General features: G+C 49.4%; 1 protein-coding gene across 1 annotated transcript; it reads right to left on the reverse strand.

Moving 5' to 3' along the window:
• Positions 1-27,741, reverse strand: LOC122169619 (ubiquitin-conjugating enzyme E2 D2). The gene is made up of 7 exons (XM_042835916.1): positions 25,727-27,741; positions 20,963-21,026; positions 16,732-16,763; positions 16,568-16,645; positions 16,382-16,487; positions 4,901-4,994; positions 1-1,619 (listed from the first exon to the last, which is right to left on the reverse strand). Coding segments are annotated over exons 2-7 (357 nt in total). The 5' UTR covers positions 20,964-21,026; positions 25,727-27,741; the 3' UTR covers positions 1-1,573.

Raw genomic sequence — 27,741 nt, forward strand, 5'->3', positions numbered from 1 at the left:
TTAGACCAAAGGCAGTGGACATTTATTCCTCGTTTGTGCGAGAGTGTAAAGATGCGCTTGAGAACGGCTGGGACGTGCTCCTGTGGCGGCAGAGCTGGAGGCCGCAGCCTCTCCTGGATAGTCGATGGCTTCGTTTACAATTATACTAAGAGGAGAAACTTGCAGACTCACCTATTCACACGAATGATGCTGGCAAATACACTTGTATACAAAGAAAAGTTCCAAACTACATTTTTCACTAGATTCAAGTGAAGACTTTGTTCAAAAAAGACACATACAAGTACAATTTAAAAGTGTATGAACATTTGCAAATGTTTAGTGCAAAGTAATTATGTAAAAGCTACATTTTATGAAAGTTTGTGCTGATGTGTTTGGTAGTTTGTTGTTTTTCTTTTTTAATACCCTTTTACATCCATTATTTTAATTACATAAGGTTCTGTTTACCTACAGTACATATGCGTCGTGTTAGGTCCCATGCAAGTGGGAGTAAAACCGCCAGGCTCTGCAGTGTCACTGATCCTTTCAGTAAGCTGCTTTTTGGCTGTAACAGTCGGGCTCCTGGCACAGCTCACGTCCTGCCCTGCTGCCAGAGCTGCAGCTCCCGGCGGGGCACAGCCTGCTGTGCTGCAAACCAAACTGCTGCACCACCTCCAAACGCCACCCCGGGTGAACGCGGGGCTTCTAGAGATCCGTCGTTAGTTTCAGCCTGTAACAAACTGCTCTCAATAATTAAAAGCCTATTCACACAGAGTTATATGTAATGACTGTAGTAATCAGTTTATTACACAGATTAATCATTCTCGAACGTACAAGCTCCAGGGGAGCAGCTGGGATTTTAAATATACACAAGTTTTCCGTCGAATGGATTTTTACCCTTACATCCAGAAAGACCTAAGCGGTTAAAAAACTTAAGAAAAATAAGAGCTATTAGCTATGTATTAACTGAGAAACCACGTACAAACCAAAGAGAGCATGGAGGAGGGGAGAGAGTTGAAACGAATCAACATCACTTGATGCACTAATAGCTCCGATCTGTTCACGTGCCGAGCAGCGAGGCTCAGCCCCTCAGCAGGGCTGTGGGCACTGCATCGCTCAGCACATTCACCTAAGGAGGAGGTCCTTCAGAGTGAAACGAACACAGAAACGGCTTCGAGTTCTTCGCCTCGCCTTTCATAACTGTTATGAGTGTAAAAGGATTCCACTTCCCATCCTTCACGGGCCGACAGCTCTGCCCCCACAAACGCCACCTCCACCCCAACTCTCCCATCCACCTTTTCTTACCCAATTTAACGGACAAGGAATGCTTTTAGGCTCACAAAGTTATGACTGAAGAACCAGCTTTTCACACACACACTTCTCTGCTAGGAGTCAATGTTGGTACGGGGAAATACAGTATTTCTATTTTGTTGTTCCAAGTATGTACAACACGCAGCACTGCTGTATCAGGTAAACATGTGCACAGGGGAAGATGAGGCGTGGGCTCATAGAAAGCAGTCAAATGGAAATCAAAAGGACTTTCTCTTTCAGAGTTCCCCTATCTTTATTTGTAGAGGTTATCCAATAATTTCTTTAATTACATCGCATACTTCTGAGTCCATTCCCGAGCTATTCTGTTGTACCTGCATGTACAAAAAGAGCATTCACTTAGCACAGCATCCCAGCTCAGTAACACCACACGAACTCGAGACCCTGCAGCAGCACGGCCGTTTTGCACCAGTAAAAGAGCAAAGGGCAGCACGGTGCCAGCAGGGGAGCAGACCGAGCCCCCTGCACTCCGTGAGCAGAGCAGAGGTGCCCTGCTGCAGCAGAGAGCCGCAAACAGAGCAGCTGTGAGGAGCATTTCCAGCAAGGTTTCGCCTGCTCCTCTCCCAGCCGCAGGGCTTTAATCTGGCCATTCTGGAGAGCCACAGATCAGTGCCTCCCTCCCAGCCCTCCACACCCCCCCAAGTTCAGCCCAGTGGTGCCAAGCCCTCCCAGGCTCCCACTGCGTCCAACCTGGTGTCCGTGGCTACCAGCACACACAGCCTTGCCCACGACAAGCTCTTACTCTGAAGGCATGCTCTGCTCCTTTCTCCCAGCCACCTGGAGCTTCTGCTCCCCTTTACAGCCAGAATCACATCCAGAGGAAGCTCGGGATGAGCACGGGAAACAAAGCGGCGGCTGTGACTGACAGCACTGATAAAGGTGGTGTTTCTGACTACAGAATTTGAGTTGTTCTACAGAGTTTGCAGAAAAAGCACCACAAGGCAGGAAGTTTCCTAGTTATTTACACCAACCAAGTTTCTGTGCTGCAATTCAGTCTGTAGACAAAGTTCTTCAGCTTAAGAAAATCGAGAAACCACAGGAAAGCAACTGTCACTTGCTTTGAGGCAACTGAAAAACAAGTCCAGATACGTGTGAGCACAGAAGTTGCTGACTCTGGAGGAAGGGGAAAAAGCTCCTACATACAGTGAATAGGAAAGAGCAATTGTATGCTTAGCTGAGACTCGACACACACCCTGCAAACCTCGCAGCTCTGACTAAAAGCAAGACGCACAGAGTTCCCTATTTCTCAAACACCAAAGTTTGAGAATCACCTTCCTTCCTTGCTCTCATGACACAACTCTGTAACTTCAGGAATTAACACCAGCGATCAGAGCTGGATGAGAACAAGGGGGTAAAAAAAAACCTCACACGATCACAACTGCAACTGCAGACAAGGCAGCGCCGCTCAGCGAGTCCTCCTGCCTTGCCCTCTGCTGCAGTCAGGCTTCCCACATCCCTGAGCTCCAGGCAGGGGTTGGGGGAGCAGAACTCTTCCCACTGCTGGGAGCACAGCAAGCCTGAGAGCACCTCATGAAGCTGAATGCCTGTGGGAGCACAACACATGCATCCCAGGGTCCTGAGAGAAGCAGCTGATATGGCTGCCCAGCTGCTCTCCATCGCATTTGAGCAGTTGTGGCTGTCAGGTGAGGATCCCAGAGACTGCAGAAAGGGAAGCATCGCTCCCAACCTTCAAGAAAGGAAGACCCAGGAAACTACAGGCCTGTGATCCTCAGCATCCGTGCCTGGAAAGACGGAAGAGATCTTCTTGGAAAGCACGAGAGATGAGGAGATGAACAGAGACAGCCAGCACGGCTTCACCCAGGGCAGAGTGCCTGACCCAGCTGGTGGCCTCTATGGTAGAGCCATGGCACTGGTGAAGAAAGGAAGGTAAACTGCTGTCATGCACCTGGGCTGCTGCAAGGCCTTTGCCGTGGCCTCACACCACATCTAAACTGAAAAGAAACTCATTTGAAGGGTGGGCTGATCAGTGGGTCAGGAACTGGTTGGTCAGCCAGAGGGTTGCAGTCAACAGCTCCATACAAGGGGGAGGCTGGTCACAAGCCCAGGGGTCCATCTTGGTGCTCTTCAATGTCATTATGAATGACAGACAGCAGAATCAAGTGCACCTCAGCGAGTTTGACCAAGATGGGCAGTGCAGCTGACACAACAGAAGGAAGAGGTGCCATCCAGAGGGACCTGGACAGTCTGAGAAGCGGGCACAAGTGAATCAAACAAGGTTCAACAAGGCCAAGAGCAAGGTGCTTCACCTGGGTCAGGGCAATCCCTGATATGCACGCAGACTGGTAGAAGGCCTCACTGAGAGCAGCCCTGAAGACAAAGACTCTGCAGTTCTGGTGCTCAAAGCCTAGAAGGACAACAGGACCCTGAGCTGCACCAACAGAGGGACGCAGCCAGGGTGGTGAGGAAGGGGACTGCCCCCCTCTGCTCTGCCCTCGCGAGGCCCCACCTGGGGTACTGCATCCAGGCCTCCAGCACAGGACAGATGAGGCTGGTGGAGCAGAGGAGGCCAAGACAACATTCAGAATGCAGCAGTACCTTCCTGACAAGGAAAGCCTGAGGCTTCTCCAGTGTAAAGAAGAAAAGGCTCTGGGGAGACTCACTGTGACCTTCCAAGTCCCTGAAGGGAGATTATTTATAAGGAGGAGACAGACTTCTTATGTCATCTGACAGAAAGATAAGGGGGAACAGTTTGCAACTAAGAAGGGGAGACTTTGGTTACACGGCGAGAAGAAAATCTTTATTCGGATGGCGGTTGTGGCATCGGCTGCCTGGAAAAGCTGTGGTGCCCTATGCTGGAGAGGCCCAAGGCCACGGACGGGGGGGCAACCAGCCCAAAGCCAGGGGGATGGAACTGGATGGGCTTTAAGGTCCCTTCCAACCCAAACCATTCTATGCTTTATGTTTAAACTGGTGCTTTTAAACAAAACAATCGAAACCTTCTCAGTAGCGGCCTTCTCTTCAGTTTGCAGTTCACCTCAGAGGCAGCTTGTGTCCTCCCCCCCTCTCTCTACACCACTTGTTCTTTCCTTGGGTTGTGAAATGAAGATGAAAATAGTATTTTGTTGTTTCTTTGCTTGCCTGACTCCATCACCAACAGCTAGCATGGAAACATCCTCCCACCGAAGCAACTTGTTCTCCCTCTGCTGGCTATGTAGGATTAAAGCACACAGTGAAACTGGTGAGATTTTAGAAGCCTGAACTTAGCATCATATGCCACAGATTTGCACTGCTCACTTTACATTAAGCAAACCTGCAATTAACAGCTACCACACTACTGAAAAACTATTGTGTAGAATGAAAATGCAGTAAGAAACTCAAAGAAGAAGAACGTCTCTGCTTGCTTTACTTCTACCAGAAAAGGTGTCTTTTTCCTACAGCAGTGAAAAGCTGTCAAAATAGCTGTATTGTATACACCACCCATGAAAACCCAAACCCACCACATTCAGAGTGTTAGGAAGGAACAAATCAAAGTTCACACTTCTCCCCACGAAGTGTGGTTGTTTTTTTTTCCAGTTCCCTTTTACTATTAAAGCATCAACTCTGTTTACGTTCCACCTTTGGCTTCCATACTCACTTTTCTCTATCTGTTTTGTAGATCCGTGCAATCTCAGGCACTAAAGGATCATCTGGATTGGGATCACACAACAGAGAACAGATGGACAAAAGTACTAGGGAGAGAGAAAAAACACTGCATTAGTTTAAACACAGCTGAAGGCACCTGCAGACGTCAGGCAGCCTGCCTGCTTCCCCCAGGCAGCAGTATTAGCAGCAGCTCTTAAAACCACGTGCAGCAATCCCACCTCCTTCACCAAGCCATTTTGAACACAAGCTCTTAACTGATCAACTGTGTGTGACTACAAGTTTCTTCCATCTCAGCTGCACCACTGGGAATCCTCTGGACAGGAATATCCCACTAGAACCTTCAAATCCTAAGGGAGAAGTGTGCTGCTTGAAAGCCTTCTTAGAAGCATATCTGCTATTAGACCTGAAATTCAGCTTCTTCATTCACAGCAGACACAAAGCACTGAACAAAGCAGCAGTACAAACAGGTACTGTGTATATCCCACGTCCCACCTGCGTGATGCTGCCTAGCACAGCATCAACCTTCATCTCTATAAGGAGCCAGAAGACTACAGACAGATGTGTGTATTCCTACGCTCACAGCAAAGCAGGAGAGATGAAGAGGTGTAAGCTATAAGCAAGGCACTTTGGGGCAATGCATGAAACATGTCAAGGGCCTCGTGCCCTCTAAGGGCTGCCAAACGCTCCTGTGATCAGAACTGGCTGAATGCAGTACAAACAGTGCCACTGCTTGTGTCCCCTCCATCAACAGCACTGACAGAGGCGTCACGAGGCCTCTCCCAAGCACGTTGGAGATGGCAGCAACCACAAGTTTGAAAGCACTGATCTGTCACAGCTTCCATCAGTTGCTACTCTGACCTGGAGCACAGGAGGCAGAGCTGGTACACTGAAACACATCAGCTACAAATAGGAAGAGAGCAGCATGCATTCCACAATTCACTTTAAAAAAGAAGTGAGCTTATAAAAAAGATCACAAAATAAAGGCTGCCGAGGTACAGCTGAAGAGGAGGAGAACAGGCCAGAAGATTTTAAATAGGACAGGAGTGAAAGCTTCAGGAGATGCTCAGTGATGAACACAAGAACCCAGGTCAGTTTTCCTGCACGTTTCTGTAGACTCATCCAGGCACGGTAGGCATTTCAAGTCAAAAGCTTCCAGAACACGTTCACTAGTAAGCTCTGTTCCTGATCTAAGTGAACATACTTCCTGCTCTCAAATGAAGAGCAATCTCCTCCCCCAGCATCCTCTTCTGCTTTGGACCAGAACAGCACCACTGCCTCAGAAGAGCTGCCCATCTCCAACCACAGAGCTCATTCTTCAGCACACGTGGTTCTAAGAACTGAGACTGCAAGAGCAGCTCTGCCCCACTGCTGTCAGCCTCATCTGTAGGAGCTCAGCAACATGGAAATCACCCCACCCACCCCTGTGACATCTGCACTACGCATCCCAGTGAAGTGTCTACAGAAAGCAACCTTTGGAAAGGAGATCATCTTTTACACTTTGTAAATGTTAAACAGCACAAAGGCTTACCATCAGAAATGCACCTACAAACAGCTTTTAATTTTACATTCTTTCTGGTCTCAAGGACTTCACTGCCAGCCACCTCGTGCACCAGTTCAGTTCCGCAAACCTACAGTTTAAGGAACAACTGGGATTTAAGTTTTAAATCCACTATTGCCAATTTCACTCTGTACTCCTGGCTTTCTACTGCTCACTCGTAATTAGAGAGCATTCTGCACAATCAATCACCCCTTGAACCATTCAGACCTGTCTGAACACAGCTTCAGAGCTTAATGATTTTACCCGTGTGCTAGAGGCACATCGGAACCACTGGACCTGAACTGCTGTCCCTTACCAAGGCTGAAAGACAGGGCTGGCAAGGCTGTAACAGACACAGCAGCTCATCACCTTTAGCTCTTTCCACCAGTCCCAGCTTTGGTCTCTCTGCCACCTCAGACACACCTGCAGCCAGCAGCACAGCCTGAACACGGCAGGTTTCTGCAGCTCCCTTCCTGTGGCCTTTGTCTTCGTATTTCCAGCCTCCACAGACAGACACTGAGGTCTCCTCAGGCGACAGGATGAGTAAGAAAAGCTAACATCCATTCCTTCCTTTACACAGAAGGAAGAAATCAAGCCAAGGAGCACTGATCAGGCACTGAAGGGCCATGGCCCCAAACTGCTGGAGGTCAAGGAGCCATTGGGACACGGCTCTCAGTCAGAGGGTTTGAAATTTGGATGGTACTGCACAGAGCAGGGGTTGGATCAGCAATCCTCGTAAGCCTTTTCCAGATGGGAACGTTCCATTTCTGTGATCCCAGCCGGATTTATTTTACCACAGTCCTTAGTGACCATGGCTGACTTTGCACAGGACGGCTCGCCCCAAAGCAGCAGCACCCACCTGCAAGGCTCTGTTCAGCCCCACCTGCTCCCTTTCCCCAGCCACTGACAGCACCCTGCACACCTGCCAGCAGCCCCTTCCAGCACAGGCAGCAGGGCAGAGTGCTGCTGCATCCCCAGTGATGCTGCCCTCCCCACAGCAGAGCACTGCCACGTTCTCCTGGCTGGAAGAGGCTGTGCTTTATTGGAACCCCACCACCAGCTGCGCTTTCAGCAATGACTTCTGGCATGCTAATAACTTCAAAAACAATCTCCAGATCTTGTTTTGCAGCAGATCACTTCTGTTGTAGTATCTCTCCAACGTTCTAGAAACTGGACTCAATGCAATTTCAAGCTGCACTGACATTCAGTTGTGGGTTTTTTTTTTTTAATCATTAATCAGAACTATTCTCCACTACTTGCTCTGACTTATAACTTCAGATCTTTCAGTTTCATCTGTACAGCTTCAGCAAGCAAAGCAGTTTTAACTGAAATTTATTTCAAGTGGTTTGATAGGCTGCTGAAAGCAGCCAGCTGTCCAAAATAAATTCAGCAGTTCTGTGTTGAGCACACAGGTTTGAGACCAACCAATTCGGCAGCCTACAGACCACCATTACAGCCCCTGGAAAGAAAGAAATACACCCTGGCATAAAGTGTAAAAACCCAAATGTAAGAGGAGAGAGCAAATAATTGGCAGATTTTTAGGAGTCAGTTATTTCTATGAGCTCTTTCACACAGTAATTAAATAAGCCAGCGCTGCAGAAAGGAGCAGACCAGCTTTGCAGGGCAATGAGTATTACTGGAGTGAATCTCACAGCAGAGCCTTGATGTTCACTGTCAAGTGCCAGTATCAGCAGAACAGGTACAGGGTACAGCAGTAAAGAAGTTCAGAACAGCAAGTCTTGTGAGCACAGTACTGGGCGGGATGTGGCAGCACAGCTTGAAGCAAGAGGTTGAGCGCACTTATCAGCATTTTGGAGTGGTGCTTCCTACAGCAGATGAACTACTGCAGAGTAGGCTGAACCACACAAGCATGCAGTGACACTGCTCTATGCCACGTCTGTTCGTCCTGCTTGGTAACAGGCAGGGCTGCTGCAGCGCTGGTGGAGCACCAGTTTGACTGCATTTCTCAAGTCTCTCACTGAGAGAGACATTAATGGTGTGGGGGTGTGCGCGCTCCAGGATCTAGGTTTGGATTTGTCAGCAATAGTAGAACAGATAAAGTTTAACTTCCCACTGACTCAGATGGTTCAAGCACTGAGTTATTTCTCATCTATCCACTCTTAACAGTCCAGCCTGTAGCAAAACATCAAGCAAATCAAAGCAGACTGTTATAGCCTCCTTTCATTCAAAAATTGGTTTTCCTCCAGCTTTGTTTTACTTCCCTGAGTGCACAGCCTGTTTAACTCCAATACTTCAACTGTGAACTCCATCCATCTCCCACAGACAACGAGAACAGCTTGTCTTTCAGAGGACTCCTCCCTTCTATGAACTAGCAGGGAGCAAGCACTTCACAACCTTTAAGTAAGGAATCAGGAGAACAGAACTAATCAAGGAGGAGACTGTTAACAAAGTGCCTCTAAAGAAGCAGTGGGCTCAGCTCCCCCCAGCTGCTGATAAGGCACTCTCAAGCAGTCTGATCACTTAACACTTGCTATCAGCTAAGGATGCTCAGCAATGTGCTCTCTGATGCCAGCTGAGGCCTAACAGTGCACATCCCTGATATAAGTCTACTTGCAAGACTTCCCTTCACACCACAGAATGCTCCAAAATTCAAGGGCAGCCTGCCTTGAGGTAGCTCCAATGTGCAGAGAATCATGCCATGTGCAGCTTATCGACAAACTTCACACGTTGCTGCCGTAGGATTCACCTCATCTTCCCAGCAGGCTCTTCTATCCTCACTCTGCCAAACCTTGCATCAAACTGCAGGTAGATGCAAGTTCAATATGTAAGCTCCACGGCTGCACTTCTGCCACAACCAGCTCAGTCATTGCTCAGGACAGGATTCACAGAGCAGGCTGTGTGCAGATCCCTCCAGTGCAACATGGAGAACAACTAAACCCAATAAAACTGCCTACTGGAACTTGCTATTGGCCCACAGAACTCTAAGAGATGCATCAAGATCCCAAAAATACAGCAGTAAACAGACACCTTTGCAAACCACAGGCCCCCACAGAGCCCACTGGGGAGAGTAAGCTCCACATCCAGAAGCTTTCCCCAGCGTTCCAGCAGGACAAGGAAGTCAAGAGGAGCCGTGGCAACCAAGTTCTGTTGGTGGCAGGGATGATTATCAAGTGCATCACACAGTTCTGACACTTCTGCATTCCTGGAGCATGCAGCTGCAGCTGACAGCAGATTTAAGAGCAGCAGAAGCTGTGTACCAGCCTCATGCATGACTCCTCCACACAAATGTGCAGGCAATTAGACCAAGCCTAGTCCTGGTCTGCTGTAGGAAAGGTTACCACTGAAAGCCTCTATTTAAGCCTCATTAGGAGCACTAAAGCTACACTTCTAGTTTCTCTAGATACCAGCACTACAAAAGGCCAATACCAGCCCTGCACTACCACAGCATATGAGACTGTGGTCCCAGCTGATTAAGAAACAAAGATGCTATCGATGTAGAAGCCTGATTTGTGACCCTAAGGCACAGATTCCACAAGATTATTAGGAAGAACTGATGAGCATCGCTGGTTTCTCAGCGCAGAAATCATCTTCCAAGTACAGAAGTCAAATGCTGTATTTGTTAAGAAAGCCAGAGTGGGTCTCATGTCAGTGACTTCCAGCTAGAATCGAACTGGAATTCCAAACAAAACTTGGCTCAGTAGCCATTCATCCATAGGTCAATTCAGGATAAGAAGCAACTGAGGAGCAATGGAATTTCCGGATAAACCAAAGAAGAAATTAAACAGCAAGCACCAATTCCAAGCTAGTGAGGTACCTGAACGCAGCTCCTTAGCTGGTGCTCTGGCTCAACTGCTGCTCAGCACTATTACTACTCTCTAATTACAACCAATCCAGGAGTAAAACGTTTCCCTGGGTTCCAAGGAGCTCAGGTCAGAACAGCTAAGGCACCCACCGACATTCTGCCTCCACAAGGACCCTGCTAATCTGAACTTCTACGTTAAGGGCAGCGAGCACTCGAGTGCATCAGTGGAATGAGGAGAATAGAGCAGCTGTGTCTTAAAGTTACCCCCCTAGTGTCAATTCCTATAAGGGGAAAAGGCCTCACCAGCCCAGGCCAGTCTTCTCTGAAGATCCATCCAAAAGAAGTTCCATTTCTAAGGAGAGGGCAAACAAAGACTGCACCAAGGAAGTTCCTTTTACACTACTGACAAAGCCATGAGAGCTCCTTTCAGTGCCAGGTTGTCAGGACAGCAGGATACGTACTCAGCTACCAGCCCTGGCTCAAGTCACAGTCAGCTCAAGATCACTATATAATCAAAATGCTTGTGTGCTGACACAGGGCAGGAATTCAAAGAGGGGCAGTGCCAGCTGTTGTGCTCCATGCCAATATCTGAGCCCACCCTTCCCTGCTCTGCTCCAGGTAAATTACAAATACTGTGCCACTAAGTTCTTCCTTTAGGAAGGGATTAGTTATCCTTTTGGAGAACAGGCTACCAGCTCTGACAGCATTTTGCTTTTTGATCTTGCTTGTACACAGATGCATGCTTTTCAACATCAAAGTAACGAAGCTCAGGTTTAGCTTAGCCTGATACTCTGGGGACTACAAAACCTCAGCGTGCATTTGAGCTTTGCACACATCACTGCTCAGGAACTCAGCTCCATTCCAAGGGCCTTACCCAGCTCTCCTACTCCCCAGGACAGCTAAGGCTCCTCCATTCCTAACCGTCAGCCTGGCAGCTAAGACCCTCCACATCCAGGTCCAGCGCTACTTGGGGCCACTTGCTGCTGCTAAGCTGCACACCTGAAGGCCTTCCACAGTGAGGGCTCAGAGGCTTTCTGCTGAGGACTGACGCACACAGCACACCCAGATGGTTTCACAGAGCTTCACTTAGCAGCTTTTCGCTCTGCACGTGGAGCTGACAGTACATCAGGACCCCTGTGAACACCAAGGCAGGAGCTGAACCACCATCCCTGCGAGCAGCACAGGCACAGTCCCTCAGCACGCAGTACAGAAATGCTCAGGAGTGTATTTTGGGAGATGCTGAACACAAAGTTCTTGACTGCTGAAAGCGTTTCTAACGTCCTAAAGTCTCTGACAACCAGCACTGTAAACGATACCGTGCAGATTTAGCTTTATGTTGATTTTCTTTTTTTAAACTTCAGTATCATTATAGCTGATATATTTTGCAATTTGATAAACTGACTTTGAATAAGTTCTCATATACAGAAAGTGAAGTGAACATGAAATCTGCTGAGGTTCTACCCTCTCAGTAATACAGAATAAAAAAGAAATCTCACAATTGACTGCTGGAAAAAGTATTTGCCTGTACAATCACTATCTTTGAGTTTCAGACAGCCATCTGTCATCACCCTCAGAAGCATCTGGGGTCTGAAAGTTCCAGAGTTTCCCCCAGGGGCAGCTAACTGCCCACGACCACGTTCAGATGACTTACAGCCATCTCCAAGGACAGAGAGTCCACAGCTTCCTGCCAACCCGCACTGGTGCTCATGCATTCCATCTAGGGGAGCTTCCCAAAGCTCAAAGGGAACCTCTGGTCAGATGTGGGCCTCCTCCATGAGCAAACTGGAGAGCTGGTCATGAGGGATATGGAGAAGGTTGAGGCGAGGCTAAAAATGACTTCTTTGCTTCAGTCTTCACTGGCAACAGCTCCAGCCACACTGCCCAAATGGCAGAAAGTAAAGGTAAGAACTGGGAGAAGGAAGATCTGCCCACTGGAAGTGAAGATCAGGTTTGAGACCACCTAACAAAGGTGCACAAATCGGGTGAGATCTATCCCTGGGTTCTGGGAAACGGCAGATGAAGGTGTCAAGCTGCTATCCAGCATATCTGAAAGGTAACCACAGTCTGGCGAAGTTCCCACTGGCTGAAAAAGGGGACACAAAGCCCCCATTGTCAAGAAGGGAAAAAAGATCCAGGGAACTACAGACTGTTCAGTCTCATCTCTGTGCCTGGCAAGATCACAGGGCAGATCCCCTTAAGGTCCTACTAAGGGGCATGGAAAACAAAGAGGAGGTGATCGGTGGTAAACAGCAAGGCTTCATCAGGGGCAAGTCACACCTGACAAACTTGGTGGCCTTTTATGATGCAGTTACAGCATCAGGGGACAAATGAAGAGAAACTGATGTCATCCGCTGGACGTGTGCAACGGTTTGACACCATCCTCCATGACACCCTGGTCACCAAATTGGAAGAAAGTGGATCTGATGGATGGACCACTCACTGCGTAAGAAATGGGCTCAGTGGTCACACTCAGAGAATTGTGTCAACAGCTTGATGTCCAAGCAGGGACCAGTTATGAGTGGTGCTCCTCAGGGACCGCGGCTGGGACCAGTGCTATTTAACAAGTAAGCAACATGAATAGCAAGTTTGGAGAAGACTCCAAGCTGAGCAGTGCAGCTGACATGCTAGAGGGAAGGGATGCTGCAAGAGGAACCTGCACAGGCTGGAGAGGTGGACTCATAACAGCCTCATGAAGTTCAACGAGGATAAGTGCAAGGTTCTGCACGTGGGTCAGGGCAATGCCAAGCACAGATACAGGATGGGCAGAGAATGGCTTGAGAGCAGCCCTGGGGAGAAGGATTTGGGAGTGCCAACTGATGCAAGATTAAACATGAGCTGGCAACACGCTTGCAGCCAGAAGGCTGCAACAAGAGAGATGTGACCTGCAGGTCCAGGGAATGATTCTGCACCTCTAGTCTGTCCTTCTGAGACCCCACCTGGAGTGCTGCATCCAGGTCTGGGGCCCCCAGCACAAGGACAGGGAGCTGTTGAGCAAGTCCAGAGGAGGGCCACAAAACAGAGGGCTGGAGCACCTCCCCTACAAGGACAGAGGGAGAGAGAGCTGGGACTCTTCAATTTGGATAAGGCTCTGTGGGACCCTTATAGTGGCCTTCCAGTACCTGAAGGGGGCCTACAAGAAAGCTGGGAAGGGACTTTTATAAGGGCAGGTAGAGACAGGATGAGGGGAAATGGCTTTAAACTGGAACAGGTTAGATTTAGACTAGATATTAGGAAGAAATTCTTTACTGTGAGGGTGGTGAGACACTGAAACAGGTTGTCCAGTGAGGCTGTGGATGCCCCCACCATGGAAGCATTCAAGGCCAGGCTGGATGGGGCTGTGAGCAAGCTGGGCTAGAGGGAGGTGACCCTGCCTATGGCAGCAGGGTGAAACTAGGTGATCTGAAAGGTCTGTTTCAGCCCAGAAGGCTCTCTGATTTAAGCTGAATTCTTTAAGTGAGTGAGGCTGAAGTTACTCACTAGGTAGGGTCTTCAATGCACCAAATGTAAACTCCATGGCTCCTCTGCTGAACACACAGAAACACAAAGAAAGAGAGCAAGTTGCCCAATCTTTACTGAAGAAATACTTCAGTTTACCACTCAACTCGCACACTACAAGCTCAAGATAAAGTAGGGTTCTCCCAAATATGCCTAAAAACAATTAAAAGCGGGTGAAGACACTTTATTCTCCTGCTACAGATTACAGATTCTTGTTTATTGAGGTAGTGATAGCACTTCTAGGTTTATGCATTCTGCTTAAGCTTTGGAATCAAGGTAACCACCAAGGTGTGTTTACAATTAGATCTAGAGACTATTCATTTGACCATATGTACTCTTCAACCAATACCTACTTCGGAATTACTAACAGAGTTATTCGTACTCCTATCTCAGAAGGTCAGTGCTGTTCTCCCCTGCTCTCCAAAATCCATTCTGAAGAAGTGATAAACGTTAGGAAAACATGGATGCTAGTCACCTCCACCGCCATAGTCACAATCACTCCAAGCTACTTACAGGGGCAGAGAAACTTCCTTGGTCACTTAGCAGCCTGAAATTGAGGCTCTGGCAGCCCCAAGCTCAGTCACTAGCTATCTCACCCTGCAAAGAGGGCAGAGGCAGGTTCCCAATTCAGATACACTGGACTGCCCTTTGGAGCAGCCTGCATCTCCTGAGCAAGAGAAGCCCCAATCCCCACCTTTACCACTTATGTTTTCCTAATTAATTAGCACTGTCATGATTTCCCTCAGTATTCCCACCACAAACATGCTATAAGCAATAAGTCACTGCACACCACTTCAACTTCCCCCTCGCAGGGAAGAGCAAAAAGCAGCACCACCAAGAAATCCAGACATGGTAACATAACGTCTCCTCTGTGCAAGCTGCTGGAACATCACCTTCCAGATGCCTCAGAAAGAAGCTACAAATGAAGCTGTTAAATGGAAGAACTGTTTCCAATCTTTCTCAATTTCTGGATCAGTAGAGAAAGCACACCTTCCCCCAGACCCACGGTGCTGCTTCTGATGGGACGCAAGGCATTCGTTACTCAGCATAAAGCTGAGGCCCTGTTATTCACAGGAGTTACCTAACCCAGCAGCTTCTCCTATTAGCAACACATTTGCTCCTCAGTAAGGCTAACCAGGAAGTCAGGGAGCTGACAGCCCTGAAGTCTGTAACAATACAGCTGCAGCCTCACTGAAAACAAGATTTCCACCCTAGCAGGTTGACACTGCCTTCGTAGAATTCATCTGTACTTGATGGAGATAGGAATGCCTCTTCCAACTCCTGCCATGGGTAATTTGGTCTACCTTCTTACAGAAAGCATCTCTTATTCCTGACACCCACCAGCATTTCTTTTGCTGCCTTCATGAATTATCACCAAGTGACCCTGCTAAGACTTCCCTCTGGTTAGATCTGCATGCATTCTGTGCTACACACACGAGAGTTTGCAGAGAGTTCATATGAAAGCACAACAGAGACAACTGGTCAGTAATACATATGCACCTGATCTCAGGAAGCATGCTTTAGAGTGACAGAATGGCCTCGCTGGTCCCACAGCTTAGTCTAACTACACCAGGAGGATGCAGTTTGAAGAGGATCAGAAAAAGGAGTTGAAGGCAGAGGAAGAAAGGAGCTGGAAAAGCATACTGCAACTGGATTCGGTCCCTAAATTAAGTCAAGGTATATTTTGTGATTAAAGCTCTCTGACAGCCATTAATAGTAAGTCTGCTGATGCTCTCAGCTAGCCTCTTAACTTCTCAGCCTACTTCTGTCACGATCCCAGCATACATTCCAGTGTTTACATGCTATTTATCATCCCACAGGATGTATGCTAACTTCAGAATCCCCAAGACAAGTGAAAATAACACATCATGCCACGCTACGTGCTCTGTAGCTGTAGAATTCTAGCCATCACATAGTGATTAAATGCTGTATGTTTAGGACTACCTTAGCACCTCTAACAGTAGCTAGGGCTCTACTGAAGGCATTCATAAAGAAAGCTACAAGCACACAGTCATCTGGCTTTTACTGGCACTATTCCTTCAGCTTTCCAGTTACAGTGAGGACATTCAGCTCTGCACAACAGCAGACTCACTGCCATCACAGACAAGACGTGCTGCTGTCTTTCCACCTCTTCTTCACAAATGCTACATCCTCAGCTGGACAGAGGGTATCAGAATTGTGAGCTCAGTAGAAGGGAAACAGTTAAGATAAGCAAGGAGTCATCTGCTAGAACTAAAAGGTGTGTGAGGGCATGACAAGTGGTGGAGAAGAACTGCATGTTTTTGTCAGCCTTTTTTAACAGGCCGCTGCTGTTTCCTTACGTTTTACTTTGTGTACAGTATCAACACTGGAGCCTTCTTTTGTCATATACATGTTTTCAAGCTCAAATGTCTGTCCTAAAGCAGAGCTTCCTGCACAGAAGTGCCACGACTCAGTACTTGATTCAGTCAGACTTACTGGATCCATGAGCAAAACTACACTAAAATCCCTTCTCCCTATGGCTGAAGGAATTGGATGATCCAGGGCTTGTGAAGAACAGGTTACAAACTACACGCTGGGCCACAAGACTGAAGCTGTGATCACAGAAGCAGTTAACACTGAGAATGCAGTATTGTTTTACATTCTAAACCTAGATGAGTAATTACAGCAGAGTAAAATTAAGTGAGCATTGGAGGTACCTTTTGAAATAGTTAGTGCTGGGGACCACTGTGATCGTAGAATATCAAGACAAATGCTGCCATTACTGTTAATATTTGGATGATAGATTCTTGTTGTAAATGCAACCTGCAGAAGAAGGAAAATTTCAGTGTAGGCTCACAAATGTACATTACAGCACATGGTAAGCTACTGCACAGGACACTCACCTTAGGTGGTTTGAAGGGATAATCTGTTGGGAAGTGAATTGTCAAGAAAAATACTCCACCTTGATAGGGACTGTCGTTCTGTTAAGGAAAAGGAAATGTTGCAGTTCAGTTTTTACAAGAAGACTGGTCATAGAAACTATGAACATCCATTCTCTCATACTTACTGGTCCCATTATTGTAGCTTGCCAATGGAACACTGAAAAAGAAAGAGATTTACTTCGGTTTGGAGAAGCTCAAGTAATGAATACTTAACGCCACAAGAAAGCAGTACAGAAGAGTCTATTTTAAAAACAAAACCTTCTGAGAAACTGCGAGGACACCAGCCAAAAAGCTGAACAGAGACAGGGAGATGCACTCTGTATTTCCTGCACATTCGGTCCACGCTTTCAGAAATTGCTGTGGTAGATACCTGTGCTGCACCCTGAAAGAAACCCCAGCACAGCAGAAACACAGAGTTCACTCACTGCTTCGGACCCAACAAGTTTGAGCATTCAATCAGGTAGTTTCCAATGAAAGTCTACCATTACCTGAATCAAGCCCACTTTCCAACAGCTGCACTGCCCTTTCAGAGCGAGTTACAGCAGAGGCACAGAGGAAGTTCATCCCTTTCCTCAACAGGATCTCCTCTGCGTGGCTCCTTCACTGAACAAAGGGTAAACCTGAGCCCTGTGCATTCCACAGGTAAGGAGCTCACCTACAGCCAGCAGCGTCCTGACCCAGCATCTACCTTCAGCCTCCACAGAAGCACGAAAATTCCATTAAAGCACAGAAAGTAACACAAGTCACAAAAGAACCTCAGAATGAGTCTGCTAAACACTTGAGACCAGTGTGCCAGAATGCTTTAGGTTAAATGGAAAAAAAGTCAGTCTCACTCATGTGCATCTGTCCAAGAGAACATCTTAATCTGGTAATACAGAAGGCTTGTGAAGAACGTCTTTATGCTGCAGGACAGAAGGAAAATAATCAGTGCTGTTAGTCTGCAATAAAGTTCCCCCATATGTACTTCAGGGCACTTGCTTTCTCCTAACACCCCAAGTTCACAGCACACTAGTTTAACGAGTTATTTCTCAGGTATTTTGGGAATTTTCCTCTGCCAGGATGTTGGCTGCACCTCACCTTTAGAAGTGGGGAGCAGAACACAAGCTGACCCAGCTGTAGGAGCCAAGTCTTTAAGGCACAGAAGTTGAAGCCATCTGCAGCTGCGCACTTCACGTGCAACCAGTGCCCTCAGCTTCCACCCCGGGCCCAAAGGTGGCTGTGACACAGTAACACTGTGTGCCTACTCTGAGTTGCTTCCAGTCACAGCTGTACAGGCACTACAAGCGAGTGTGAGCTCAGAAAGAATGGAAAAACGAGAGTAGAGACAGCCCTGCCAAGACTGAGTAGAAAAGCAGCTGGTTCAAGCAGCAGCTTCTGTAACAAAGGGTGCTACAGCTGCTGACTGCAGCCAGCAAGGGAAAAGGACATTCAGCCAGGCTCAGGAAATGAAGACAATGCCTCGCTTCCAAACGCGACGTTCGCCCCTTTTAAAAGGTTCAGGCAGCTCCAGAGCAAGTCCACTGCTGGCAGCTGGAGGGGGGAAGGCTGGAACAAGAGGACAAAGAGGTGGCAAAAAGACAGTGAGGAGTGCAGCACTACAGAACACTGAGATTCTCACATGCATCAGTGGATGCTGGTTAAGGCTGACTCCAGCTGTGCTGAATATAGAAAAATACTGGATGTTAACTTGAACACCTCTGCATGCTAGGAAGATCAACTGTGACACCTCATCACAGCCTTAAACCAGGAGAAATCGGTGTTATACTATAATCTGGTAACGTAACCCCAACCCTATTTCCCAAACAGAGAATGGAGCCAAGTGGAGGATGACAAAACCACCTTATCCAGAGAGAAAACGTATCCAGTCCCTGCAGTTGACTAAGCAGAAGCAGCTTTTCCCATTCCAGAGTTAATGTAACACTGCGATGAGCTGCTGACACCAGGAGACAGTTTACATCAGCTGGACGAGGAAGATATCACCCTGAAAGCACAGCATGTTCTGAACCCTGAGAAACATTGTGACAAGGCAAGCAAGCAGGCCTCGAGCACAGCCAGCACTGTCAGAACAGCACCTTCCACTGCTGCCCCTGCTGTTCAGTTACACACCAGAGGGTGAGCTCTCAACAGTGCAAGATTTTCAAGGATCCACCAGCATGGTGACACAAAGACCTGGGTATTACTGCCAAATCAAGAAAGCTTTGAAGCCGCCCTCAACCACTGCTCAGCTCACGTTACCACCTCCTCCAGCACCCTGACTGGCCGTGACATACTTCTGAAACAATAAAGCAGATCATTATGGCACCAGAAAATCCTCAGACTGGCTCTGCACCTTACTGGGTGCCCTCCCACACACCTGCAAGCTCCTTAGAAATACCATTCCTAAAGCAGGAAAGTGGCGGGATGCCTACAAGTACTGCTAAAAGCCCTCAAACCAGGAACAGCTTCCACTTGCCTGAAGGCACTGCTAAACACTAATGCCTCCACAAAAAGAGAAATAACCAGTCTCTTCATTCTTCAAAGTGCTCTTTTTAACCTAGTCTAAGACTCGCGAATTTATGTTTCTATGCACTGCAGAACTTGCCAATAGCTCAAAAGAGATTAACTGCTACAACTGATCAGAATCACTCTCGTAAGAAGAATCCCCAAGCCTATGAGCTCTCAGCACAGATGGAAGCCTCCCTTCTCAACACTCCTTGCTCCTACAAGCTTGGATGCCAGGCTGAGCAGCTGCCTTGTCAGGGATGCTGCTGCACAGCTGGATGCACCCCTGCAACAGCTGAACTGCTCTTGTGCAGCCTCTCTGACATGGCAGAGCCTCTACAGAAGCATCAACACATTGCCTTATCTCCGGCATTTTATGCTTTAAATACTCAGGCATTTCATACACACTCATCTGGATTTTCCCCAGGGCAGGCTGTAAAGTTACAAAGCAAGAGGTGACCTTACAAGTGGTCCTGCCATTGCAGGCACCTTACTGACCTGGACCACCTAAACTGGGACCAAATGCTTAATGCTGATACAAAAAAGAAATTGCACTTTACCAAGAAGTGAGAAATGTTGATGTTAGAAGGCCTGAGCAACTTGTGAAATGACTTTGGTTCAGTTTAAAAGCAAAGGCCTCTCACAATAAAAAAACCCACAACCCAACACCAATGGCTGCAGTAGGGGCCAACAATTAAGCTCTGTTACTCACAGGTGGTCCAGCAGCCTGGGGACCACGATCCAGAACTACAATAAGAAAGATCTATGTGAAGCCTATTAAATCATGCAGTGCATCTTGCCCTGTTCTAGGAGAAAACACACGAGCAAGGTAACAGGAGATCTTAGCACAAAGAAAAGAAATGCAGGGGAAGGCTCTAAGCAATAACAGCCTCCTTTCACACGGCTCTCTGAGCTTCAAAAGGAGCAGAGAAAGATGCCCAGGTCTCCGTACCAGGAGAACTCGGAGCAGCTGGTGCCTGGGCCAACAAGGCAGCCCAGCTGTTCCTTCCCAGCACGCAGCTCCCTTCAGGGACCTGGCAGAGCCAACTGCTTAGAGAGGATTTAAGCACACCAGTACCTTGCAACTGAAGGATCCTCTGCCTGCACTTCATCTCGTAGCTAAGCACCCACATACAAATCCAGTGACAAAGCTGTCACCACAGCAAGACCTGCACATTCAGATTCTGCATACTCAGAAGTCCTGAAGGAGCAGCAGATTGACTTAAGCCCTGCCTGAAGGTCTCAACTCGTTCTTCAGTCCTTATGCTGGCATACCCTATAGAGCAACAGCACAAACAACTGAAAGCAAACAGCTTTTTCAAGTGTTCCTGTAACTTAAAAACCAAAAAATACTTTATAATTCAAGCTTCAATTCACTAATTAGTTTTCCTCCCATTCACATTTTACCTTGCTACCCTCAAAGACTGTGCATTACCTCTTTAGGAAATGCAGTGGCTGCTTTAAGTCCTGTGTAAAATATAGTTAACTGTGACCTCGATGTACCACCACCCAGCATTGGAGCAGACTGCTTTACTTCCACAGCACCACGTGAGCACACTATACATAATTTAGGTACCAAACAAGTTTTGTCAGCTGTAGGAGACTGCACACTGGTTGGGCCAGGGTTGGGCTGCAGCTCAGTGCGCGCTGACTGCACGTGTTGATACGAGAATGCCAGAGCACTGGGGGAGGAAACAGAGCTCCCCATGAAATGGGCACAGATCTCAGGTGATCCACAGGGATGGCATCACAGGTACAAGTGTCAGGCTGGTGTGGGGAACAGTCTCCAGTACAAGTTCTCCTCATGGAGGAACCAGGTGCCCTGTTTTAGAAGGAAAACAGTCCACATGTGCACACTGACAGTGCCATACTTACTGTCATCACCAACAGGCCCTGCTGAACACTGTGCTGGAGGATCACGTGCCAGATCATTCAACTCCTAGGAAAACAAAAAAAACAGGAACAGTTGTTTCATTTAATTTCAACACCACTCACGTTATTACTGTTACAAAAGCTGCTGGTGGCACTCGGGCCATTATTAGTCCTGCTCTTTGTGGGAGCACTGCTCATCAGCTGCACGCATCAGTGAGGTGAGAGCACAGGGATGTACCACCACCAAGCCAACACCCCAGGACACAAAGTCACTCCCGAAATCAATGCCACATATTTGGTGCACACGCAGTTACCCCTCCTGGGTTTCCTGACACTCCGCTCACACAGCCCTCACGAGGTCACAGGGTCTATCAGCTCAACTTCGCCTTCGCTGAGAATAAAGCTCAGAACCTGGACTGCACCCCAGATTTCTCATGCATGGAACCACGGAGCCAGAGCAGCTCCAAGCCAACAACCCGCTGCCAGCCCTCCCCCTCCCTGCCCCACAGCAGCTCCCAGGCACTTTCACTCACTGCAGAACTTTGCTCACCCTGTTGTTTCATCAGGCTACAGGTGGCTGGACAACAAAACACAAGGCTCTGGTAACCAGCTCGAGTGCACAGATACAACGCCACGCTTCTGAAGCAGCTGTAACAGCCAAGCAATCCTCTGACAAGTTCCAAAGCACAGCTGCGTGACGTGAACCAAACCACCCGAACCTCCAGCTCGGAGCAGGCCTTCGGCTGGGCTCAGGGCCCACAGCCACCCACTGCTCACACCTGCAGGCCGCTCAGGAAGCGGGCACTGAACGACACACTCAAATGGAATAAGACCCCAAAACCCAACCATTTGTGTCGTGCCAGGCTCAGACACTGAGCCCAGCCCCTTGTGGACTTGGGCTGAAACAGACACTGAGTGTGCAGCGCCTGCCGAGCGGCTACGGCACACCTGAAGGTGGGCAGCACCTCCAAGCGTCTCCATTAAACAAGAGGGAAGCCCTTCACAGTTGCAAGTAGGTTCAGAGCAGCCAATTTTAGCCCTGCGAGGATTCCCTTCTTCCTCCCTGACTGAAACATGAGCCAGCAAAGAGCTCCATAAAGCACTCGCTCCCTCATCACACTTTACACCACCCACTGCACACCTGTTCTCAGCCCAGAACATTACATACACCAAGCTCCAACCCGAGCTGCAGAACTCTGCTTCATCCCGCAGCAGTGTGTACTGTGACAGCATTCACAGAGAGGTGGCCTCAAACACAGCACCCCTCAGAGCAGTGCCCTGAGCTCTGCTCCAGCCCCAGCAAGCCCAGCAGAGGCTGTGCAGCCAGCTCTGTGCCTCCCCGCTCAGCTGACAGGCACGTGTCCCTCACACAGAGGGCAGCAGCTCTCTATCTATACACATACACACACACACACACACACACACACACACACACTGTAAGTACAGACATAAGAACTTAAAAGTATAAATAAAAATTCAGGAGCATACCTCACTTTTTTAAGAGCCTGTAATAACCGTGTGAAGCACAGTAACTTCCGAATGCTATTGACCCTGATCTCCTGGAGAAGGCAATTTAATGCTACAGTACTCAGAATTCTAAACGCATCCATTAGCAAAAAACACCTAAGCCTCTCCTCTGTACCAGCTGCTAACCTCATCTCCCCCTCTGTGCACACCTACAACGCAGCAAGGCCACCGTGGGGAGGAATACCACTGCAAGAGCACACCTGTGTCATGCTAGACCACAAGCTACCACTGCCTATGTTTCAGAGCCCAGCACACATTCCCTCCACCACAGCCGGGAAACCAAAGGTGCAGCTGGCAGAGCTGCCCTGCAGCAGCACCTCCCCAGCACCCCATGTGGCCCCGCTGCAGGCAGGGCTCACAGCAGCGACACAGCAAAGCTCAGTCAGCAGCAGCACCCCTTCTCATCAGGGCACTGTTTCCTTCTCTTCAATGTGGAGCCCCAGGCAGAAGGGATACTTCAGCTTTTGTATGTGTGCACAGTACCTCACTGCAGAGGTGACTGGGTCACACCACGGGGGTCACTGTGCAGCTCTCCCCGCAGGGAGCATTTCAGGCTCTGCTTTACAAACTCACAAGTTGCAGCACCACTGACTGAAAGGCCCGTGTAAGTGATGCACAGACTCCTTGCACTTACAGAAGTTTTGAAACAACTTCTAAATTAAGCTCCTGCAACGCAAAGCCCCACAGCTGCTGTAGGGCAGCCAAAATAACAGTGGAAAAGCTGGACCTCCACAGGACACCTCTGGAGCACAAGCACTAGCTGCACATGGCACTACCCCTGCAGCCTCAACACTGCAAGGGCCAACTGCAGAACGGTGGGGTTGGGAGGGCCCTAACAGCACCCTATCCTCACCCCTGCCACGGGCTCAGTGCCCCCCAACAGCTCAGGCTGCCCGGGGCCCATCTACAGCCTGGGCACCTCAGCCCCGGGCAGCAGTGCCAGGGTTTGAAACTTCCTCCTCACACCTGAGCTAAGCTCCCCTCTCTCTTAGTCGAGAGCCATCACCACACTTTCTGATACATGAGAGGCGCTCCGGCTCCCCAAGCACCCTGGTGGCGTCTCCCAAGCTCACTCTCTCCCGTGCTGGGCCCCGGAGCTGAATGCTGTGCTGGTCCTCACAAAAGGGGACAGCCCCCTCCTTCACCCCACTGCAGCCCAGGACACAGCTGCCTTCTGGGCTGCCAGCACACGGCCAGCTCACTGCTCTCCACCCACCAGCCCTCCCCACAGGCTGTTCAGGCCATCGGCACTCAGTCTGGGATAGGGAGCAGCCCCCATCCAGGAGCAGCACCTTGCATTTGGCCCAGATCATCTTCAAGAGGGTCACATGAGGCCACCTCCCCAGCCTGCCCGGTTCCCTGGGTGTCACCCACCCCCTCCCTCCAGCATGTCAGCTGCACCACACAGCTTGCTGAGCCTGCACTCGCTCTGCCATCCACGCCACTGCTGCATTAACACAGCACAGGGCCTCCTAGCAGGGCACGGATACCACACTTAACATAGCTTTCTCTTCAAGCTGCCCACGTACTACCCAGACCTCTACCAGTCACTTATCAGACTTGTAGGGCCAAGTTTAAAAACAGGAATGATAGTTACATGCAGCTACACCAGACCACGCACAAACAAAGCATGGTGTCCAGAAGGTTACCTTGCCTTTTAGAAGCTGTTGGTGCAGTTCACAAGGCAGAGCACCCCAGCCTACCCAACACTTAGTTTCCAGATGTTACTGAGGGACAGAAGAAACACCGTCTTAAATCTGAGCTAATTACCCAGGTGCTCATACAAAACTAACTTCTCATACACAGAAGCTTCCACTGCAGTTTGGTGTCACCTACAAAGCTGATGTCGCCAGCTATCAGGCCCCAACCTGCCCTATTCTACCTCCGTGCTCACTGACCAGGTCTTGACAGCATTGCTATCAAACCAGCACCTGGAGGAAGCTGCAGCTGGCTATCAGTTGAGTTTCTGGTGCAGAAAGCTTTGCTGGAGGTTTTTGGCTCCTAGGAGCCTGCCCCCAAGCGCAGTGGGACAGCAAGCTGCAGGGCTGCTCTCTCCTCCACGGCGCCAGGCCCACTGCTGAGGATCGTACCATCACTCAGACCTAACTTAAAAGTTTTAATTACCCCTCAGCAAAAGGAACCGAAGGCACGATGCAAAGCACAGTTCAAGTACCTTGCCCAAAGAGCAAGTCGTACGAAACTACATCTGGGAAGTGGGCATTCCAGTAAAGCTACAAGTCTTGCACAAGAAACAGCCCTGCTGGTGCTCGAGTCCCCCACAGAAAGCACAGCCCCACACGGCGCTCCAGGAAAGCGTTTCAGAAGAGATGCAGCGTGTGACACAGAGAGCCTCACTGCGCCAAGGCCAAGCCGAGCAGCGAGGAGGGGCACAGGGCGAGCCTGCAGCCCTGCTCAGAGCCACCACCTGCCGCCCTGCCCCCACTGTGCCACAACCCAACGGCATCAGGAGCTGAATCGGGGACTCCACGACAGAGCAAGAAGTTCTCACAAACAGGAGCGCTCCAAGTTCAAGCTTCACCTTGCGCACGTTCCAAGCTTTAACTCGTTTATTTGTAAACTCCAGAGGCATTTGTCACAGATGTGCAAGTTCACTTCCCCAGACAACGAGCCCCACGCTGCCCATCTGCTGCGTGGCAGGGCAGCCCTGGCCAGCAGACAAGGCTGCTTTAAGGATTCTGTCCTGACTGCGGCACAACAAGCAGCACCAAGCGGCCAGCAGGGCGAGAGGATGGCTGCTGTCCTGGGGCAGCTCCTCAAACACACTCCAACGCCTCAGACAGGACTCCAGTCAAAGATTACGCAAAGCCGTGGTCCCTCCTCCTCACTCCAGTTTGAGCTGCTTTCAGAAGCTCTAATTGACTCAGAGACCACATCATTAGCTTGATTGTAAGCCTTATTTTCACTTACAGCAGCAGCAACCTGACAGCAAAATAAGCTTTTAATCTGTCTTCGGCAAGAATCTTTGCCTGAAGCCCCCAAATCCCTCAGTGACAGGCAGCCTAGGACCGTGTCATAAAACTGTGATTTAACTCACCAAAAAGGAACTTGGAGCCATTCAACCACCATTTCCTGGCAGCTTTAAATAGATTATTGCCAAGCAATACATAACAGAGCCAATGACCAATAGCACTGCCTGCCAGCAACCTGCACAGGTTCCACATGTGTGGAAGGGGCAGCAAGGCCCCCCAGCCTGCCCCACAGCACAGCTCCTGCACTTACCTGACACAGAAGCCAGCACACAGGGCAGGCTGTGAAGCAACACAGCTCTGGCTCCGCTTGTCAAGGCAGCACTCACAGAAGCTCCAGCATCCAACTGTGGGTTCCAAAGGCACTTTTGGTCTACAAGACTCTGCAACTCCAAAACAGCTCCCATTCTAAGGCTGCTTCTTCCGAACAACAGAAACATTTTGATCTTCAGAAGGGTTTGAATCCTTCTCCTTTCACAAAATCTGCCTTTCTGGAGCACGGAATGGCTTAGATCCACTGGCCTTCTTGACAACACTTGCACATGAGAAGGCAGCATAAGAAAAGCCAAGCTTAATGAAACACAGAGCCTGCCAGGGTACGCGCTACAACGAGCTCTGATGTAAGCATCAGTCACCTTTCATCTTCTTTCAAAGCCTGAACAGCAAGAACACCAAGGCAGCACCTAACTTCCTCTGGGTGCAGGGACCGAGCGCTGCAGAACCCAGGCACCAGGCGGGAGCCAAGCTCGGCAGGAAGCACTGAGCTGCTCCCACGAGCTGCTGTGAGGCCAAACTACAGCACAGACAGAACAGTAGAGGCAGGGAGCACACGGATCGCTTGGCGCTGCTCAGTTGCCCAGTAACCCCAACACAAGGCAGCCAGCAGCCCAACAGCAGCATCACTACAGACACCCGACAGAGCTGTGCGCTTTACAGCAGAGGCCCGCAGACGAGCGTTAAGGCAGCATCCCCAGCACAGCTCCTCGTTCCCCTGCTCCCTCACTGCAGGGCCCACCACAGGGGAGCCCACAGAGGACCAAGTTCACCTTCCCCTTGCTCTCCCACTCCAAGCAGTGCCCTGCTTGCTCTGTTACAAGGGTAGGGATAAGGCTGAAGTCCTGAAACAAGCACCATCTGTTACGGTCCTTCAGCATTACCCCTTCCCTAGCCCTGTATGTCCTCACATGGCATTTCTTCTAAGATACTGGTGATGATCAAATCTATGAGTTATAGTAAACTGCTATCCCACACTTCACGGCTACTTTGGCCACCATGACAGCACGCATCCCAGTTTGTCCAGAACTAAACACTTCTAAAACCTGGAGCTCTTTCCTCATGAAATCTGAGTGCCAGAGGAGAACCTTGGGAGAATTAAGAGCACTGCAGGAACACCACAAGCAGCAACTTGAGAGCAGCTCCTCCGTGTGTGATCCCCCCGGCAGCATCTGCTCTGAGAACAGCTGCAGAGCTGGCACAGCAGCTCCAGGCCTGGACAGCCCATCAGCCCCACAGCTGGCAGCACCTCCACGCTGACAGCAAGACTTCTAGTCAGACGGCAGGCAGCTTTGGGCTCTGCCCCACTTCCAGCCCAGAGGGGCTCGGTGTGCCAGACACTGCTTCGTGCAACAGCAGCTCCAGGGCATCAGAAGTTTGTTCACTCCTGGGGTTTGCTGCTCGTTCCTGAAGTTCTCATCCCTGCGTTGTCCAAGAACTCTGCAGAAAGCCTCATGCATGGTCTGTGGTAGTGAATAAAATCCAAGCACCAGGCATAAACACCAGGGGCAAGATGCAGACACATACACTGGTGCCATCGAGACTGATGCCTGAACTGAAATGCCTGAACACCAGCTTTCCTCTCCATTGCTTCTTTGTACACAAGCCTGCTGGGGTTACTTCCACTTAATCCACACTCCACAGCCTTTTGTTCCTGTCACCAGGTGCAACAGCAGAGATTGGAGCCACTGATCAGGACAGGGCCAACACTGCTGCAGCTCCTGCAGACAGGGCAACACAGGCAAGATGGGCATCCCACAGAGCTCAGGACAGCCCAGATGAGAGCAGACACTGGTAGGCAGCTGAGCAAGGCACCACAGCACTCCTCCACCTGCAGCCCGACTCCAGCTAACTCTCAGCGTACCCAGACAAGCAGCTGAGCATCACATCACAGCCCGGACCAAAGCTTTTTGCTTGCAGCACCATTTCCACTGCACTGCTCAGCACTTTGCCAAGCTCTGTGCACCACTTACGCAGCCCATGCTGCCTCAGGTT

This window comes from Centrocercus urophasianus, unplaced genomic scaffold (genome assembly GCF_019232065.1).
Source record: "Centrocercus urophasianus isolate 14NV4802_14NV808 unplaced genomic scaffold, USGS_Curo_1.0 seq_559, whole genome shotgun sequence".
Taxonomy (NCBI): domain Eukaryota; kingdom Metazoa; phylum Chordata; class Aves; order Galliformes; family Phasianidae; genus Centrocercus; species Centrocercus urophasianus.